The sequence below is a fragment of the Pelophylax lessonae genome (assembly GCF_965119305.1).
Source record: "Pelophylax lessonae genome assembly, chromosome: 8".
In the NCBI taxonomy this organism is placed as follows: domain Eukaryota; kingdom Metazoa; phylum Chordata; class Amphibia; order Anura; family Ranidae; genus Pelophylax; species Pelophylax lessonae.
In genome coordinates this window covers 231,777,071-231,798,327 of record NC_138775.1, presented here as the reverse complement: position 1 = coordinate 231,798,327, position 21,257 = coordinate 231,777,071, and the positions used below count along the sequence as shown (strand labels likewise).

Here is a 21,257-nt window from a genome sequence, read left to right as displayed (position 1 = left end):
AAATGCAGTCCCTGTATTGGGGGAATTCTGCCAAGCTGAACTTTTTCTTCCCCCACAAGTTCCTGAGTGGCACTGTGCTACACCTGGGTCGTAATGACCTATATTGGTCTTCTTTGGAGTCTTCTATATATTTTCTTTTCTTTTTTGTTTTGCAGTTTAACTAATATTTGTTCTCACAGTCAGATCTATGTCCACCCTTTAACCCAAATAAAACCTCCCTTGAACAACCTCACCAAACCACACATGGACCTGAGACTCTATCTTCATGGGAACGGTATGAACACAATCACCGTTATATGTAAGTGTAACCTTTACATGCTACACACAGCGATTTTCCATCATCCTACATAATGACAATAACCTTCCCAATTATCAATGCCAAGGGACTTAACCATCCTGTGAAGCGCAAATCCCTGTGGCAAGAGGCAACACAAAATAATATATCACCACCAGGCTATTGCTGACGCATTTAGCCATTATTATAGCTCGTTCTATTAGCTACAAGATCCAAATACTATCCAGCCTTCGACCACAATGATTACCAACTTCCTTGATAAAATCAAACTCCCCCAAATCACAGAAGAACAATTGAGCCAATTGAACTCCCCTATTACCGAGACAGAAATCTCCCATACCATCGACTTCTTACCTAATAACAAATCTCCTGGGCTGGACGGTTTTACAGGAGAACTATACTTGTACCATATTTAGTACAGTTTTACAACCATGCCGCTTCCTCCTCCTCTTTCCCTTCTAAAAATGCTCAAGGCAATGATAGTTGCACTACCAAAGCAATGGAAAGACCCTAACGCACTAACGCACAAAACTTCCGTCCCATATACTTGCTCAACAATGATTTAAACATTTATGCCAAATTACTTGCAAACAGATTGGTTGATCTTTTACCATCCCTTATTCATCCAGACCCATCTGGTTTTACAAAAGGTCACCAAACAGCAGATGCCATCAGACGCCTGATCAATATCATACACTTAACCAAAAGAACAAGAACAAAAAAGGAAACAGCCTTATTGTCGTATCTATGGTGCAACCCAATATGTCTGGTAACGCTGGTGAGTATTTTACCTCCTCCAGCGCAGTGTAAATGAACGCCAATTCTTTGGCCAAATTGTCTTATAGTTTTGCCGACATAAAACGCACCACAACAGCAGGTCATCAAATAGATGACCCCCTGTGTGGTGCAATCGGTATAACATTTGGAAGAGTGCCATTTTCCATTTGGTAGAAGTATCCCTGTGTTCCTCCATGTATGACCTGGCTCAGCTGACGACGACTCTCGTGGCTCTCGACCCGGCATCAGGCAGACGACCCGTCATCGGCAGACTATGTGCTTCTGGACTCGACCCTGGCTTGGATGACCACACGTTTCTGGACTTGACCCCGGCTTGTTCCTGCTCCCACTTCCTCACTCTTGCTGTGCATTTATTGTTGTTTGCTCCAATAAACTGCTTTATTTTCCCTGCATCCCCATGTGGTCTGGTTTCCTGGCACCCTGAAAACCTCCAGCTCAAAGGATATCTTACTAGCAGCCTGACTCAGCCTGGTCTGACACTGGAAAGATAAAACAATCCTTGACTTGAATAAACCCTAAAAATAATAAACACGCACTGTACATATGAAATACTTTACGCATATAGTATGGAAAACCATCTGAAGGCTGTTAGGAATTGGCATCCCTGGCATTGTTTTATCTTTTCAGTGTCAGACTAGGCTGAGTAGGGCTGCTAGTAAGATATGAGAGGTCACTGTCCTTTGAGCTGCAGGTTGTTCAAAGCCTTCCAACCTTTAACCTAGTTGTTGTTTTTTAAATCAGATAACTGACTGTGCTTATAAGTGTTATAATGTTATTACTAATGTTAGTCAACTATTCTTCTACATTCTATTTTTTTTTGTTTTGTGCATGGAGTAATGGTCTGAATCGTTATTGTAGTATTGCCCTCCGCAATGTCTATTTAAAGTTCGTTGCTCTTACTTTTTTTTATAATCACTCTCTGCCATTGGCAGGTAATGTTTACAAAATGATTATTAGCAATCCACTTTGTGCCCACATCTGTAATGTAACACCAGTTAGTAATAAGCTAATATGGAAACAATATGTCATGTACACCTTATTCTTGTATTTTTTTAAAAAATAATAAAAAAACGATTGAAATTAAAAAATATATATATTACTCTTTCTAAAATGTTCAAATTATCTGCTAGTCTGGACATTTTAAGGGGTTGGAAACAGATGAGAGAAACATCTTTTAATAGGTGAAGGTCTACTTTAAGTTTGACCTTGGCCTGTTTTTGATTGTGCCACTACTGCTGAAACATTTAAATTGTGTTTCTTAGCAAAGAATGCTGCTTGCTCAGCAACAGTATATCCACATGATACTCTGTATATATGGGCTGAGAGCCAATACAAAAGAATTACAAAGGCAGTGCAACATTTCATGCACACACCTGAATTTACATTTGTACAGGTGAAGCCATTCTTATGCTGGCCATACACTAGCAGAAAAACCGGTAGAAAATCTATAATGGAGATCGTTTGCCCGATATTCTTATAATTAGACTTCATGCTGCCCTAGACACACTTACCTGATAATACCTTTTTGTATGAACTCCACTCATTGCATGTTATTATTTTAGTCAAATCTATTGCTAGAATGTGCTACTGGAGGAAACAGGTTGTCTGCTTTATATTCCCAGCTGACTTAACTGTACACAAGTTTGATTCACGCTTCTTGAACTATAGTGAGTCTTTTGGATTTTCTCAAGACCCCCTGTGTCCCCTTCCCCTACAGTTATATTGCTAAATGTACCAAAAATGTGCAGAAATGGACAAATAAGGGGGAAAAAAAATAAGGAAACCCTTGTCATAGCTTGTAAATTCTGAGGTTTTGTGCTATCCCCCCACTTTCAAACTTGTGTCTTTAACCACTAGAGGATTTTGCTGTCTTACGTCTGGGCCACTTTTTGCGATTCGGCACTGTGCAAATTTAACTGACAATTGCGCGGTCGAGCGACGCCATACCCAAACGAAAATTACGTCCTTTTTTCCCACAAAAAGAGCTTTCTTTTGGTGGTATTTGATCACCTGTGCGATTTTTACTTTTTGCGCTATAAACAAAAAAAGAGCGTAAATTTTGAAAAAATAACAATATTTTTCAAATTTTTTTATATGAAATTCCCCCCCAAAAAATGTAAAAATCTAAATTTTTTTAAATTTTTGGCCAATTTGTTTTCTGCTACCTATGTTTGGTAAAAAAAATCACAATAAGCGTATTTTGATTGGTTTGCGCAAAAGTTATTGCGTTTACTAACTAAGGGAAAGATTTCTGTCATTTTTGGTGTTTTTTTTTTAACGAGTAATGGCCGCGATCTGCGATTTTTTTTGCAGGACTGCGACATTGTGGTGGACAGATCGGACCCTTGACTGACATTTTTTACACTTTTGGGGGTACCAGTGACATTACTGCAGTAATCAGTGCTATATATATGCACTGTTACTGTAAAAATGACACTGGCAGGGAAGGAGTTAATTTTATTGGAGCGGGAGGGGTTAATGTATGCCTGGTGCTTACTAACGTGTGTGGGGGGAGGTGACTGTGTGACACAAGGACAGATCGAGGGTTCAGCTATGCTGAACCCTGCAATCTGACCCTGCCTGTCACTTAGGAGATCCGCCCGCTTGTGTTTACACAAGCAGGCGGATCTCCACACTCGATTCCCCGACGATCGGGGAAGAGCAGCGGTGATCACCGCTGCTCCTCCCCTGGCCCAACTCCCGCTGTGACTGAATACAGCGGGAGCGAGCGTCCGGCGGCGCGCGTGCGCCGCCGAGAAAGGGGAGTGTCCGGTGACGTAGGTCTACATCGCCAGACGATAACAAACCACTTTGCCGCAGTAGTGCTCGAGTGAGCAGACGGCAAGTGGTTAAACACAGACCTACCAGTGTTATTATGGCAACTACAGTCCTGAATGCAGTGGATAATCTATAGCAGAAGTCTTCCGTTTTATCAACCTCCACCCCTCTCCCTCCCCCTGTTCCCTGAGCCCCCCATCCTCTCACCATACCCTTTTCCTGAGGTTTTCTGCACAGTCCAATGATGTCACAGGAGTGTCCCCTTCTTCTCTTGTAGTGGCAAGGGGCAGTACTTACTGTTGCACTGAATGGCGCTCATCTAATGACATGTAACCACTATCTAATATATTAATACTCTTAGTCCCCAGGGGGTGGGTCATGACAGTCTGGGTTTGAGGGAAAAAGGTTTAATAATGATGGCTGTCATTCAATCCACATGGTGATTGAAGGAAAAGCTCAGCATTCATACAGCGAATTTCCCTCCGGTTCCTGACAAACTGGCAAAAATTCACTCCGTAGATGGCCCCTGCTGGCACCCTACCTGCTGACTATCGGGTGAACACTGCCTGTATCCATTTAAATACAGGCACTGTTCGCAAATTTCAAATTATGTTTGCCTGAATGCAATAGCTGGAAACGAGATTCATCCATCCACACTGTTTAGCGTTATGGAGGAATCTGTTAGATTTTTTTTTCTCAGCCTGCATCTATGTTTATATGGCCAGCTTAAGGTAGAACATTAATTGTTTCCTGGTTTGGATAGAATAAGGGAGGGTTTTAACCCATACCAGTTTTATTTGTCATCTGTGTGCCATTGGGGAGATTTTCCTTCACTTGCTGTCCCATAGCCAAAACAGGAAGTGATACGAAATCCCTCCAATGTCAGGTCTCCAAAACTAGAGTTCATATTGGAAAATTTCCCCTCTATTTCTGTTTTGGTGACCACTCAACATTTGTGATTTTCTTTCAACTGCTTCAGTGATTGTCCACCAGAATAAATAAAGAGGGTGAATACTGCAGCAAAAACTTTTTTTTTTTTTTTTTAATTATTATTTTAAACAATGCTAGCCTCTGGAATCAAAAAATACACTTTAGGCGCCTGTACATTTGAAGAGAAAAAATAGGTATAGATAGTTACGGTATTGATAATTTCACTGCTCTGCCTTTAAGTGGCAAACTTAGCAGAAAGTTTGGATAATTCTTGAAAAAAAAAAAAAATCGGATTTACAACAATTTGTACTGACGTGCTCTTGTAATATTACCACTTCCTAAGGTAGATGTTGCTATATATGGAACTTCTTTTGCTGAAATGCAGACATAGCAAAAAATAAATTTATCATTGCCATGGATTTCTGCTAACAATACAGTTTATTTACAGGCTCAAGCCAATGACTTTTATTGAGTGGTAGGTCATCGCAGGAAATTACAGTCCTTGCTAAACAGTTTATGAATCATAATCTGCATGAATAAAACTGTCAAGGAATGCTTTCTTTTAGACTGGTCTTATGCTGTGAGTTTGTTTTTAGCAATGCAAATAACTACTGGAAAGTCATTTGTGTCATTCAGGGCTTGAACTTGCAGCCAAATGATCTAAGGGAATGGATAAAAGATTGTTTATTGCATCTGACATGAACTCTTAATGCTGCTGGCCCAAGGTGCCCAATCATGTGGTGCAAAATGATGTGACTGTGTCATATATGGGGACATCGCTACTTTTGGCCTGATCTATCTGTATGTGTATATGATCATCAATTAAAGGGATTGTAAAGGCAGAAGGTTTTATTTGTCCTAATGCATTCTATGCATTAAAGAGGAACTGCAGTCTGCTCACATAATTTGTAATAAAAACATATTTGCCATTCTGAAGCTTCTCTCCAACCACTTTGCATATTATTTTATATATGCTGCAATTCTGTACTTGCCAAATATGCTGCAGAAATATCCCTCCACTAAGTCAGGCTGCAGCCATTTTAACTGTGGGCAGCTGAAACTGCTGCCCGTTTACTTCCTGGATTTACACAGACACACAGAGGCACACAGACACATATACACACACACACACACATATATATATATATATATATACAAACAGACAGACACACTCACACCATTGCTTGCCTGCACATTTCTCCTCTCTTCATGAATATTCATGGATCTCTGCAGTCTCCCCTTATCTCTGCCCTCCTCCAGCCCCCTCCAGCTCTGTAGCTCTCCTTGGCTCTCCTATGACTCACCCCTCCTCCCTTGCTGGTAAACTATCACAACAGTGAGAGAGCGAGAGCTGTGCATGATGCCATTAGCCTAGGCTAATGACCAGACAAAAAAGAGGAAGTGGGCTCTATAAGGTATTTACTGGCAAAAAAAAATCTTTTACCATTCAAAGTTAAAACAACAAGGGCAGAGGATTTAATATATGGAAAGATGAAAAAATGACTGAAGGTCCGCTTTAAGTTAAAAAATCTCTGTGTGCAGCAGCCTCCCTAATACTTGCCTAAACCCATCTTTATCCAGCGATGTTGCAGGAGTTTCTCAGCTACCCAGGACCCCAGGTGACGAGGTGGGGGCTAAACTGTGGATGGCTTTGTAAGATGTACAAATACAAAATAACATGTTATAAAGTATATATTTTTTAAAGCTTCTATAGCAGGGCTGCTCAACCTTTTGAAGTGCGAGGGCCACTTAAGTGATTTGGTAACCACTTGCAGGCCATAATGAACTATGAGGTTTTACCATCCCCCAAACTACAAATGTACACAACCCCTTACTGTCCTGAGCCCCTCACATGGGGGATACACTGCACCTATGGATCAGGGTGAAAGTAGCCTAGTAACCCTTTTTTACAAGTGCTAATATGCCCATTGCAAAAGTTTAGTGTTTGTGATGATGAGGATTAAAACTTTGGTCAGTTTTTTATTGGTGTCTATGTACCCAGGGCTAGTGCTACCTATAGGCAAGGTTGGCGCTGGCCTAGAGCACACATCAGTTGGACGCACTGCAGGTCAGCACCTTCTATTGCCCCGCATTCTCCCCCTACCTTCACGCAGGCCCACTCCTCGCCTCCTACCACCCATCTATTGGCTATTTCCAGACCTGTTCAGTGAGTTGATTGGTGGCGGGGATGATGCAGGTTGTTCGATGATGTGCATGGAGCTGCTGGACTTGGAGGTGGTGGAGGCTCCAGGCTGTAACAGAATACTGAGCAGCAGGTACAGGATAGCCGGGGGCTGGAGGCCGTATAGGACAGCACAGGGGAGGGGAGGCGGGCTGGCGCTTCTCCTAATGTGTGTGGACGAGGGCGGCTGTGGGACACTGCTGATGCCTGCGAAGAATGGGTGGGACTTCAGGGGCAGTATCACTCTAATGACACAACATAAACAAGGAGGCAGCAGGCCTTGCATGCCACAGCTGCAGGTCTGTCATTAGCCAGTGTGATCTCCTCTGTCTGCCAGCAGTACAATGTCAGGGAGGCCATGCTCAGGCTGTGACTGGCTGCTTTAATCATACTGCAGGGGGTGCGTTATAGGGGAAGGTAGTAAGGTAGGGTATGTACTGCCAGTGGTGCATTCTCTGAGCATGCTCATAGTGTTAATTAGTGAAGCTGTGCTATATGCAATCAGTGTGTACAGTTAAGATAGGCAACAGTAATGTGTCACCATGGCTGTTGCACACAAGTGTCAAAGGGTGGTAAAAACAATTGGTTGATCTACCACCTGAATGCTAACCATGCAGGCAGACAGAGTAGTACACAGGCTGCGACCACAATGCTTTGCTTCACAGCTACAGCAAATTTAAAGTGATTGTAAAGGTTTTTTTTTTTTTGTTTGATGTGTCGGGCCGTAACTGACTCCACCCCCCAAAATGGTAGCATTAAAAAAAAAAAAAAGAAGGGTTATACATTGGGCAGGGCAAAGAGGTTGGAGTCAGGGATGGAGCCAGGGGGCTGCAAAATGAGGTTGTCAAAAATCCTCGCACCAGCCCTGTATATTCCCATTAGGGATATTACCTATCACTTTCTGTCTTGTCAACTAAGAAAGTGTCTTTGCAATGGAGACACAACAATTAAACATAAAACAATGTATTTATTTAACTCATACTGTAACTCCTACGATGCATATTGTACGGTATTGTAGAAATACGTGCATTTGAGCAAAAACTAAAAAAAATATTAAAACAAGAAAAAAAAGGAAAGAAAAACCACAGCAGCTCAAATCCTTTTCCCCTATGTACAAAAGAAAAAGTAATAAAATAAAACGTCTTTACTGGCATCTGTAGGCTTTTTTGATGGCCTAAGCAACACATCTGTGTAGAGATTACATTTTTTACACAGATGATTTTCTTGTTTTAATGCTCCTAAAATAATGTGACAATGTGTAGTGTAATGTCTACACTTAGCTTTTTTAAAGTTTTACTGTAGCAGGAACAGAGCGCACAGTACTTTCCAACTCAAATATGCCTCTGACTCTTCGCACCCAACTTCTGCAACACTGTACAGTTCAAATTATTTTAACATAGGGATGCCAATCAGCACTTCGAGTTCCTTCACTATAAGATCCCTCAGATGGATTCTCCAATGGGGCCTATATTGTGCCTACCCCAAAAGGGCAAACTTCCTTGGGCCACAACCTTACATATTTTATTGGCAACCTCTTACAATCTCATCCAGCCTCAAGTTTATCCAGCCCCAAATTATAAAGGACAAGGCTAGCCCCACCCACAGTACATAACAGGGGGGGAGTTTCCCTAAAAGGCGTACTAACCCCTGCTTACATATTACTCAAACCTGATGGACCAATGCTAAGGCTGCCAAGCATTGTAATAATCTCTGCTAGTACAGTGATAACTGTTGATCTTTCAGTCCTGTTCAGGATTTATATGGGCAGCTGCCTCACTGCACACTGACCACAGGGGATTGCTCTGCTTCCTCCACCACCAATACGATTCGTAGAGTGTCTTATATTTCTTTTTTTATTGAAGGTGTTCTCTAAATTGGATGAGGTGGAGGTCAGTGGCAACTGCTACAGTGATTTTCAGATTCCTCAGTGATCCATCAGGTGTGACTAAGGCTCACAATACATGTTACAATCTGACTGTACAATCTCTGTACCATTAGTTAAGATCTATCAAAACTATGTAATATGAGGGCCTATCTAAATTATCCAATCGTTTTGCATCCAATCAGACAGGCCCCGGCATTACATATTTATTGCTAGATCTAAAGGAGATTGTACACTCAAATTAAGCTTAATTCCTATTTACATTGTGCCAGGCTGGACCAATTTAAGTTATACAAATAATTACAAATACTGCAACTACACCAGAAAACTAGGGACTTTCTAGGATCGCACTCAAAAAGATATAATACAACCCATAGGTACAGTATATAAAAAAAATCTAAATGTATTAATCCCATCATATAAAAGTTTAAAAGTATCGCATATGATGTGCAGTGCAATGTTCTTATTTGACACATTACAAAGACCACTTAAACAATATAATACCAAAAGTATTGGGACACCAGCCTTTACAGGCACATGAACTTTAATGGCATCCCATTCTTAGTCTGTAGGGTTCAATATTGAGTTGGCCCACCCTTTGCAGCTATAACAACTTCAACTCTTCTGGAAAGGCCATCCACAAGGTTTTGGAGTGTTTCAATGGGAATGTTTGACCATTCTTCCAGAAGCACATTTGTGAGGTCAGGCATTGATATTGGACGAGAAGGCCTCGCTCGCAGTCTCTGCTCTAATTCATCCCAAAGGTGTTCTATGGGGTTGAGGTCAGGACTCTGTGCAGACCAGTCAAGTTCCTCCACCCCAAACTTACTCATGCATGTCTTTATGGACCTTGCTTTGTGCACTAGTGCACAGTCATGTTGCAGCAGGAAGGGGCCATTCCCAAACTGTTTCCACAAAGTTGGGACCATGAAATTGTCCAAAATGTCTTGGTATACCGACGCCTTAAGACTTCCCTTCACTGGAACTAAGGGGCCAAGCTCAACCCCTGAATAACAACCCCATACTATAATACCCCCTCCACCGAATGATTTGGACCAGGGCACAAAGCAAGGTCCATAAAGACATGGATGAGCAAGTTTGGGGTGGAGGAACTTGACTAAGCGTGGGGTGGGCCAACTCAATATTGAACCAATGGACTAAGATTGGGATGCCATTAAAGTTCATGAGCATGTAAAGGCAGGCATCCCAATACTTTTGGTAATATAGTGTATATTTGCATTATACTGAGCTTCCCAATTTACAGGTAACAAGATTGCAGCCAATGTAATTTATTAATAGCTCTTCTTCATCGGGATCCACAGTGAAAGAGTTACAAGACCTACATGCAATTCCACTGATCTCAATATAGTGGTCACAATTGTTTTATGGGATCATATAGTTACAGCATACAACAGCTACACTTGTTTCCCCAAGGAAAAAGCTGTTGGGGTATTTTTATGTGGGACTAAAGGATAGAGGGGTCAAGGACATAAAGTTGTCTGGTCTCAAGATGGTAGTGTTGGAGGAGACCTCCTCTTCTCCCAATCCACAGAATAGAAATGAGCCCAAGACCCTCATTTCTATTGTCTAGATTGCTAGTAGTGATTACCTGAACTACCCTGGGTTCAGTTATAGCAGAGTTTCGGTGAACTTCAAAGAAGTTCGGATGCTGAACTCAAACCCCATTGAAATCAATGAGAGCTGAATCTATGAAACTAGAAATGCCCATTTCCTGGACTAATAGGGGTGTCAAAGAATAGCATTGTATGGGCATTGCTTTGGGGAACATGTATCAATGCAAACAAATATATATATATATATATATTGTGACAGGAAGTCAGGTAAATCTGTGGATGTTGTCACAGACAGGAGATACATGTCTGCTTGTTTTAGACAATTCACCAATTACTATAGGGTGTCGGCTGTAGAGGTAGCCAGCAGGAAGGTTTAGGGAAGTTAAAAAACCTTCAGCTATTCAGAATGAGGAAATTAAGGCCTCTATAATTTGTCCAGAGGAAGTCTATTGATTGCTGCCTCCTGACGCTGTGTGAGTAGAGGAGGACAGTCAGATGGGTGCCTCCTGAAGCTGTGTGAGCATGGGAGAGGAATGCCTCCTGGAGCGATGTGAGCTGAGGAGAGTAAAAAGAGGGAAGACTTCTCAAGGTGAGGTCATGGATTGTTTTCTATGTGAAGAGAAAAACAAAGGAATGTTTTCTATGTGTTTTCTATGTGAAGAGGTCAATGAACATTTTCTATGTGAAGAGAAAAACCAATGGAAGTTTTCTATGTGAAGAGAAAAGAGACATTTTCTGTGTGACGAGAAAATAAATTGACTATTGATGGTCTGCTGTAGGATCAGCCAAGTCTACCCAACTGTTGGGGACAGACTCCTTAGGTAGGTTCCTGTGTGTGAGAAGGTAGCCGCCCACAGTGGCAAGGACTTATTTTGTGTTTTTTTGTGTTTTATTTTTGATGTTTTTGATGCTTGCACTTGTGTGAAGAAAATTGCAAGAATAAAACCTTACACTGTTATTTTCAACCACTTCTCGGCTATCTCCCTGTGTAACAAACCCCCCAAGGGGTCATCCACACCCGCCACCGAGCTAATCCCTCACAATATATATATATATATATATATATATATATACAGTGGGTACGTAAAGTATTCAGACCCCCTTAAATTTTTCACTCTTTGTTATATTGCAGCCATTTGCTAAAATCATTTAAGTTCATTCTTCTTCCTCATGAATGTACACACAGCTCCGAATATTGACGGAAAAACACAGAATTGTTGACATTGTTGCAGATTTATTAAAAAAGAAAAACTGAAATTTCACATGGTCCTAAGTATTCAGACCCTTTGCTGTGACACTCATATATTTAACTCAGGTGATTTCCATTTCTTCTGATCATCCTTGAGATGGTTCTACACCTTCATTTTAGTCCAGCTGTGTTTGATTATACTGATTGGACTTGATTAGGAAAGCCACACACCTGTCTATATAAGACCTTCCAGATCACAATGCATGTCAGAGCAAATGAGAATCATGAGGTCAAAGGAACTGCCTGAAGAGCTCAGAGACAGAATTGTGGCAAGGCACAGATCTGGCCAAGGTTACAAAAAGATTTCTGCTGCACTTAAGGTTCCTTAAAGCACAGTGGCCTCCATAATCCTCAAATGGAAGACGTTTGGGACGACCAGAACCCTTCCTAGAGCTGGCCGTCCGGCCAAACTGAGCTATCGGGGGAGAAGAGCCTTGGTGAGAGAGGTAAAGAAGAACCCAAAGATCACTGTGGCTGAGCTCCAGAGATGCAGTCAGGAGATGGGAGAAAGTTGTAGAAAGTCAACCATCACTGCAGCCCTCCACCAGTCGGGGCTTTATGGCAGAGTGGCCCGACGGAAGCCTCTCCTCAGTGTAAGACACATGAAAGCCCGCATGGAGTTTGCTAAAAAACACCTGAAGGACTCCAAGATGGTGAGAAATAAGATTCTCTGGTCTGATGAGACCAAAATAGAACTTTTTGGCCTTAATTCTAAGCGGTATGTGTGGAGAAAACCAGGCACTGCTCATCACCTGTCCAATACAGTCCCAACAGTGAAGCATGGTGGTGGCAGCATCATGCTGTGGGGGTGTTTTTCAGCTGCAGGGACAGGACGACTGGTTGCAATCGAGGGAAAGATGAAAACCTTCTCCAGAGTGCTCTGGACCTCAGACTGGGCCGAAGGTTTACCTTCCAACAAGACAATGACCCTAAGCACACAGCTAAAATAACGAAGGAGTGGCTTCACAACAACTCCGTGACTGTTCTTGAATGGCCCAGCCAGAGCCCTGACTTAAACCCAATTGAGCATCTCTGGAGAGACCTAAAAATGTCTGTCCACCAACGTTTACCATCCAACCTGACAGAACTGGAGAGGATCTGCAAGGAGGAATGGCAGAGGATCCCCAAATCCAGGTGTGAAAGACTTGTTGCATCTTTCCCAAAAAGACTCCTGGCTGTATTAGATCAAAAGGGGGCTTCTACTAAATACTGAGCAAAGGGTCTGAATACTTAGGACCATGTGATATTTCAGTTTTTCTTTTTTAATAAATCTGTAACAATGTCAACAATTCTGTGTTTTTCTGTCAGTATGGGGTGCTATGTGTACATTCATGAGGAAGAAGAATGAACTTAAATGATTTTAGCAAATGGCTGCAATATAACAAAGAGTGAAAAATTTAAGGGGTCTGAATACTTTCCGTACCCACTGTATATATTTCATTTCAATGCAGACAGGAGCAGAAATTTTTAACATTGACATTTACAAAAGGGAAAACATTTTAATTGCAGGCAAATGACATAGACATGGAGGGGTTGATTTACTAAAGGCATATAGACTGTGCAGTTTGAAAAATGCAGTTGCTCCAGAGCTTTGTAAACGAGCAGAAGCTCTGCTGACTTTCATCATCCAATTATGTGCATGCAAAAATGCAGTTTTTATTTAATTTTTCTTGCATGTGATTGGGTGAGGCCTTCAAGGAAATCCATACCAAACTCTTAATCCAAGCATGAGGCCTAGCTTGGCAGGAAAGGGGGAAAACAAGGGGGGGGGGGGTCCTTCTTGGCAAATCACTTTGCCTCTATGTTGGTAAGAACAAGGCTCTCATCCTGATTCCCACAAATGTTGCCCAGTGGTTGCAGGGGTCTTAAGGCAGGGGGCTTATCTGAATTTGGAAGCCCCCTTTATTAACAAGGGGGCCCCCAGATACAGGCCCTCCCCTACATGAATAAGTATGGGGTGCATAGTGAAAAAAAAAGATGCCACCTAGAGATAAAGAAACCAAAACCTTTGACAAGACCTTTATTAAAAAAAAATAAAAACTCCCAAAAAATTTCCCTCATTGTAAATCCATCATCAATCACGATGCCCACCACTGCTAACTTGCTGAAAAAAAAAAAAAAAACCTCTAAGCTTATCCCTAATTGCTAGATTACTCTAGCCCAATGTCAACATGCTTCTCCCCTGTCTTTTTGGAAATTAAATAATTATTGGAGTTCAGCTTTAACACTTAGCCTTTGCTTGGCCCTCTTCTATTAATCCTGCAGTTATTCTAGCAATCCAGTTACAAAGGGGTGAGTTGGAACAACTCTGCACAGAGCGATTACTGGAACCTGATTTGGCTACATTTTTTGATGAGCTTGCTTTGTACACTAAAAGAGTAAATGCAATCTCTTTTTTTTAATATTATTTTTTATCATAGTTGATATTATTTGCTATTGTCTTTTAGCTTACAGCCCATATTGCCTTTAGATTCCTGGAGTCCAACCAGCAGCCCAGGGGCCACATGTGACCCTTTGGTACGTGACGTGCAGCCCTTCGACCTCAGCAGTCTGTAGTGGGAACATTGATTAGGGTAGTAGCATTGATCTCTACTAGCTCACAGTCCATATTGCCTTTAGATTTCTGGTATCCAACTTGCAGCCAAGGGGCCACATGTGGCTCTTTGGTATGTGATGTGGGGCCCTTGGACCTTACCAGTCTGTAGTGGAAACATTGATAGGGTAGTAACATTGATCTCTGCTAGCTCACAGTCCATATTGCTGTAGCAGCCTCCTAGGTAGGTGCTAGAAGAGAGAGTATAGTTTGTGGGTCTTTCTGCTTACCAGAGAGATTGCCAGGTAAATTTATATTGCTCTCTGTCTACCAGAGAGCAGGATCTGTCTGTGAGGTCTGCCCATGGTGCTCAGGTGAAGCTCAGCTTGTTTGAAATGTTTCACACTGGTCCAATATGGAGGCGTATTGGACAGTGGGGGGAAACCGGACAAGTGAGTGCACAGGCATTTACTACAGCCCTGGTGATTGGCAGAGGAAGGTGCCTCGGTGCATGCTGGATTACACTATAAATGTCAAGGGCACATGAGCTTGGGTTCTTTCAGCTGAGGAGCAGAGTCCCATAGGGAGGGGAAAGCTGCCCCTCCTCTGTAGAAGCTGCCATGCGGCGTCTGGTGGTCGACCTGAGGGCCTGAGAGTCAGAAAGGAGCTGAATCCAGATATCCTGCAGAGCTGACTGGAAGGGAGACACTGGAAAGGATCTGATTCTTCCTACAGTGAGTACAGATTAGTGTTGTGGGGCCTGTCTTGAGAGGTCAGTGGATGGGTGTCAGTCAAGGGGATGCTAGAGAGTGTCCTGAATATAATGTAGTTACTTTTAGTCTATTGCTAAAGAGAGCAAAAAGACTTAATTCTTCCATACAAGTGCCAGTATGGTCAAAGCAGTGTGTCTGCTTCCACAAATAACTTGGTGAATCCAAGTGAGAGTTATCCTTATCTACTGTGAGTAGTTCAAGTTGGAATATCCCACTATTCTCTTCTCCCATCTGAGTTCCACAATAAATATAAAATCAAATCCCCTGGACTGTTTATTGGGTAACGAGCACCTGGAAGTAAGGATGGATGTGTGAACTGTCCCTTAATGACTGTCTGCAGGTAATCAGAGGAGACTCAAAAAAGTCATCACACAGCAAGTCCTACGGCGTCAGTGCTACATTGCCTTTAGGTCCCTGGTGCCCAACCTGCAGGGGATGTGTGGCCCTCAGAACTTAGCAGTCTGTAGTGGGAACATTGATTAGGATAGTAGCATCGATCTCTACTAGCTCATAGTCCATATAGTTTTTAGATGCCTGGTGCCCAACCTGCAGCCCAGGGGCCACATGCCCTTGTGCAATGCTCTTTGGTATGTGATGTGTGGCCCTCGGACCTTAGCAGTCTGTAGTGGGAACATTGATTAGGGTATTAGCATTGATCTATACTAGCTCATAGTCCATATTGTTTTTAGGTCCCTGGTGCCAAACCTGCGGCCCAGGGGCCACATGTGGCCCTTTGGTACATGATGTGCAGCCTGTGCACCTCAGCAGTCTGTAGTGGGAACATTGATTAGGGTAGTAGCATTGATCTTTACTAGCTCACAGTCCAAATTGCCTTTAGATCCCTGGTGCCCAACCTGCGGTCCAGGGGCAACATGCAGCCCTTTGGTATGTGATGTGTGGCCCTCAGACCTCAGCAGTCTGTAGATGGAACATTATTGAGGGTAGTAGCATTGATGTCTGCTAGCCTCATGTAACACATTCCCAGTTTTAGATTGTCTTCTGCAGCATATCCCCAGCCAAAAATGTAGCATGTCCACACTCTCTGACCTTCATTTCTTCTATTAGGTCTTCAGTTTCTGGCAGTCCTCTCAAGCATTACATACAGAATCTCACAAAAGTAAGTACACCCCTCACATTTTTGTAAATATTTAATTATATCTTTTTATGTGACAACACAGATTAAATTACACTTTGCTACAATGTAAAGTAGTGAGTGTGCAGCTTGTATAACAATGCAAATTTTCTGTCCCCTCAAAATAACTCAACATTAATATCTTAACTGCTGGCAACAAAAGTGAGTACACCCCTTAATCAAAATGTCCAAATTGGGCCCAAAGTGTCAATATTTTGTGTAGCCACCATTATTTTCCAGCATTGCCTTAAACCTCTTGGGCATTGAGTTCATCAGAGCTTCACAGGTTGCCACTGGAGTCCTCTTTCAGTCCTCCATGATAACATCATGAAGCTGGTGAATGTTAGAAACCTTGTGTTCCTCAACCTTGCTTTTGAGGATGCCCCACAGATGCTCAATAGGGAGGAGATCATGCTTTGCTTCAGTATGTCACAGTATATGTTGGCATTCATGGTTCCCTCAATGAACTGTAACTCTCCAGTGCCGGCAGCACTCATACAGCCCCAGACCATGACACTCCCACCACCATGCTTGACTGTAGGCAAGACACACTTGTCTTTTTTACTCCTCACCTCCTTGCCGCCACACATGCTTGACACCATCTGAACCAAATGAGTTTATCTTGGTCTCATCAGATCACAGGACATGGTTCAACTAATTCCTGTCCTTAGTCTGCTTGTCTTCAGCAAACTGTTTGCGGGCTTTCTTGTGCATCATCTTTAGAAGAGGCTTCCTTCTGGGACAACAGCCATGCAGACTAATTTGATGCAGTGTAAAATGCTGTCAGCAGCACTCATACCTCTATTTCCCAAAGACAACCTCTGGATATGATGCTGAGCACATGCACTCAACTTCTTCGGACAACCATGGAGAGGCCTGTTCTGAGTGGACCTGTCCTGTTAAACTGCTGTATGGTCCTTGCCACCATGCTGCAGATCAGTTTCAAGGTCTGAGCAATCTTCTTATAGCCTAGCCCATCTTTATGTAGAGCAACAATTATTTTTTTTTTAAATCCTCAGAGAGTTCTTTGCCATGAGGTGCCATGTTGAACTTCCAGTGACCAGTATGAGAGAGTAAGAGCGATAACACCAAATTAAATACACCTGCTCCCAATTCACACCTGAGTCACTTGACACCAGGGAGGGAATATGCCTAATTGGGCCAAATTGGACATTTTCACTTAGGGGTGTACTCACTTTTGTTGCCAGCAGTTTAGACATTAATGGATGTGTGTTGAGTTATTTTGAGTGGGCAGCAAATTTACACTGTTATGTAAGCTGTAAACTCACTACTTTACATTGTAGCGGGGTGTCATTTCTTCAGTGTTGTCACATGAAAAGATATAATGAAATATTTTCAAAAATGTGAGGGGTGTACTCACTTTTGTGAGATACAGTATATTGAACAGCCCTTTGGTGATATTGTGCAGCCCTTTGGTGATATCAGGGGCTGCATTTGAGGCACCCTTTAGATCATACGTTGACAACTGCTGCTTTAGAGATTCACAGAACATGCTGTAGCAAGTGCCTTCTGTTAAACACACGTCCAAAAAAAAAATCTAAATTGGCAGAACAGCGACTGATGCAGACTAAGCTCACAAAGTGCCGGATGCTGCCATCCTTTCCTTGAATATGCATTGAAGAAGGAAAAAAATGAAATCTGGGCAGGATTTGGCAAGGAGGTGGCTTGCAGTATTTGTGAGATACGGACAGGAGACCGGGCAGAGTCAAAACATCCTTACAATCCTTTTATCATATTAACAAAAGGTCAACCTCATCCGTTTAAGCCACGTTACCAATTTCCATAAAGGGAAGATAATGTGTGTGCATGTATAAGGTTACAGCGTAAGCTAAAAAGGAGAATTGCGGACAGCTCTCGTGATAGGTGAGCGGAGAGTAATGACAGATCCCACTTATCTATGAAAGCTGCTAATTAGACAGGGTTCATACAATATCGGAGAGCTGACTACGCAGCATATGTTCGAGTGGGATAAGAAGATGTCTAAGAAAAACGTAATGGTTCGATAATGTCACTGTGCTGATTAGCATTGTCTTGAGCTGGAATTGTCTAACTGTGAATTTCACGTCTGAACCTTTTAGTTATTTCCCATCACAACACTATGGTACAATGTCAGTAGCCAAGACTCTTCATCTAAAGGAGAACCCTGGACAGTAAACTCTGAGCTTCTGAAATGCCTGCACTGAAGGTTATGATCTGCTTTTAGCAGGTGTGCTTGTTTCTAGTTGCAGCATTGTGCGGATGGGGAGAGGGGGGACTTGCATTGCATTGTTGGTAATAGTTGGTTTTATTAATAATATTATTATATAGGATTTATATAGTGCCAACAGTTTGTGCAGCGCTTTACAAAATAAAGGGAGACAGTAAAGGTACAATACAGGACAACAGGGTAGGAGGGTCTTGCTCCGTACAGCTCACAATCTAAAGGAAAGGGCAAGTGATACAAAAATGAATAACTGGGTATGGGGGGTCAGACAGAGGTGGTAGGCTTCCCCGAAGAGAAGAGCTTTATGGAATCTCCTAGAGGTGAGCATAGTTACATAGTTATTAAGGTTGCATAAAGACATCAGTCCATCCAGTTCAACCTGTGTGGGTGTGTCTATGCATTTACATCTCTAGCACTTACCACATCCCTGTATATTGGTTACGCAAAGATGCCTATCTTAGAGTTTTTTTTAAATCGGTAACATTCCCACTGACACCACTAATTGTGGAAGGGAGTTCCACATCCTTACAGCTCTATCTGTAAAGAACCCTCTATGCAGTTTAAGGCTGGACTCACACAGGTCCAGCTGCAGTTTGCAGTCCCGTGTCCTGTGTGTTTATTTTCACCGATTCAGGTGCGACTCATATGCAAATTTTCCCTGAATTCGCACTCGAACCAGGCCCAAAAAGGCACAGGTCCCCTTTCAAATTCACACTGCAGCCGCTCCAGACATGAGTGAACCAGTTCCATTGAAAGCAGGTCACACTCACATGTTATGCAAATTGGATGCGGTGTAAAATGCATCCAATTTGCATATATGTGAACCCAGGCTAAGGTTAAACCACTTCTTGTCTAATTTCATTGAGTGGCCACGTGTCCTCTTGAGTGACAAGAGACTGAACAATTTTCTCCCTATACAAGAATCACCATTTAGCCCCGGTTCACACTTATGCGATGCGGGAAGGCTGCGAATTTGCAGCCTGTTCCCACATCGCAAACGCACCCCCGGCAGTTCACACTGCCATATGCGATACGCTGGGGGTGTCAATGTAATCTTAACGACACCCCCAGTTTGATCGCATATCGCAGTGCGATCTTGCAGTTCGCACAGGATCGGATCACACAAGTGTGAACCGATGTGCGATCCGATCCTGATGCGGCTGCAAAAAAGGGTCCTGTGCGTGTTTGCTGCGGGTGCGGTGCGAATTTAGCCATACAAAGTGTATGGCTAAACTCGCACCGCACAGCCGATCGCATGTAATGAAGGAGCAGTGCGCTCCGACATTACATGCGAACGCTGCAGCCGCATGAATGTGAACCGGCTCTTAACTTGTTTATGTATTGCGATCCTATCCCCTCTTAAGCATCTCTTCTTCTGGGAAAATAGGCTCAAAGTGTACAGCCTTTCGTAACTCATAAAATATGCACTATTACTGTAATAATGACACTGGCAGGGAAGGGGTTAACACCAGGGGCGATCAAAGGGTTACATTTGTGCATAGGGGATGCTTTCTAACTGTGGGGAGCATGGACTCACTGGATGAACACAGAGATCTGTGTTTCTAAATAGGAGGAACACAGGATCCGTGTCCATCTCTGACAGAGCAGCGGTGTACCGTGTTATCTTCGGCAGACCTACATTCTGTCTCCACGGGGAGCGACCGCGGGTGCCCGGCAGACATTGAGTACGCCAGATCCGCTGATTGGCTCCCCCTCTAGCCAATATCTCTAGCCCCCACTAACTGCTACACGAAATGTTGTACAGGTACTTCATTTTGTATAACAGAGCCGACCTGCCGCGGTATAACTATGGCCGCTGGTTGGCAAGTGGTTTAGGCAGACCCCAAATCAAGGTCCCTTTTTGTTTTACATCACAGCTTTTCTCGTGTTTAGACTGAATATGATTACAAGACTTTATTCCCTAAAAGAGAGGAAAGCCATTCTTTGGCTGTATCAGGATTCAGAAAGCCTTACTTGAATGTAACATTTCCTTTGCAAACCTGTCTGAGACATCACTACCCAGAGGTGGTTTCATCGATCTGTAGCGTATGTGTTATCACTCAATATTATCACCTTTTAATGGTTTATCAGGCTTTTCACTCACAAAAAACTTCCAAGACTGACACGCGATAACTCATTAAAGGGTGATAATATAGGTTTAAAACACCCAGTAAACAATATACTCCAATATGGTAGGAAAAAGTAGCTAATAACACAACAGTGTAGAAAAAGCACATTTCACCAAGGTAATTCACATTCATGCCTTCCTTTGACAACCTGACTTTCACACTACCGTTAAGCATGCAATTTCCAAATCTATTAGACATCTCTTGATCTTCTCCCCTGTCGCATTGTATTGAACCAGCTGTGAGTGGGTAAATAAATGGATTTACTGACCTGTTAGGAAATCAGGGTCAGGAACAGGCTCAGATATCTCTTCATGACACTGGGTTTCTGATGGTACGGTAGTAACAAGAAGGCCATCTGGCAGCTGGTGCTCCAAACCACGAGCAAAGTTATTTTGTCTGAAACAGAAAAAAAAGATGAATGCTAGTAAAGGATTGGGCAGGGGAAATTTGCCTTTGGAGGTGGTTCTCAATAAATCTTCACATGAGTATCATAATGAATCAAAGTGCAGTACACAAGTATTACCCCTTCGTGCCTAAGGGTAAAACAAATGTTAAAGCGGCTTTCAGACATTTTTTTTTATCTTTCCATCAATTCAATCTTCAGCCCCTGTTGTTTTAACTTTGGATAGTAAAACATTTTTTTTCTGCCAGTAAATACCTTATACAGCCCACTAACTCTTTCTTGTCTGGTAATTAGCCTAGGCTAATGACATCATGCACAGCTCTCTCTCTAAATCTCGTGAGAGTTTTTCAGCAAGGGAGGAGGGATGAGTCATAG

At 42.6% G+C, this 21,257-nt stretch overlaps 1 protein-coding gene across 2 annotated transcripts in view; it reads right to left on the bottom strand.

The window, feature by feature from the left end:
* ASTN1 (astrotactin 1) overlaps nt 1–21,257 on the bottom strand; it is an 808,141-nt gene that overhangs the window by 85,470 nt on the left and 701,414 nt on the right. For both annotated transcript variants that reach the window (XM_082264783.1, XM_082264784.1), the window contains exon 14: nt 20,748–20,875. In XM_082264783.1, the coding sequence (XP_082120909.1) occupies nt 20,748–20,875 (128 nt within the window). The remainder of the gene's footprint in view (nt 1–20,747; nt 20,876–21,257) is intronic.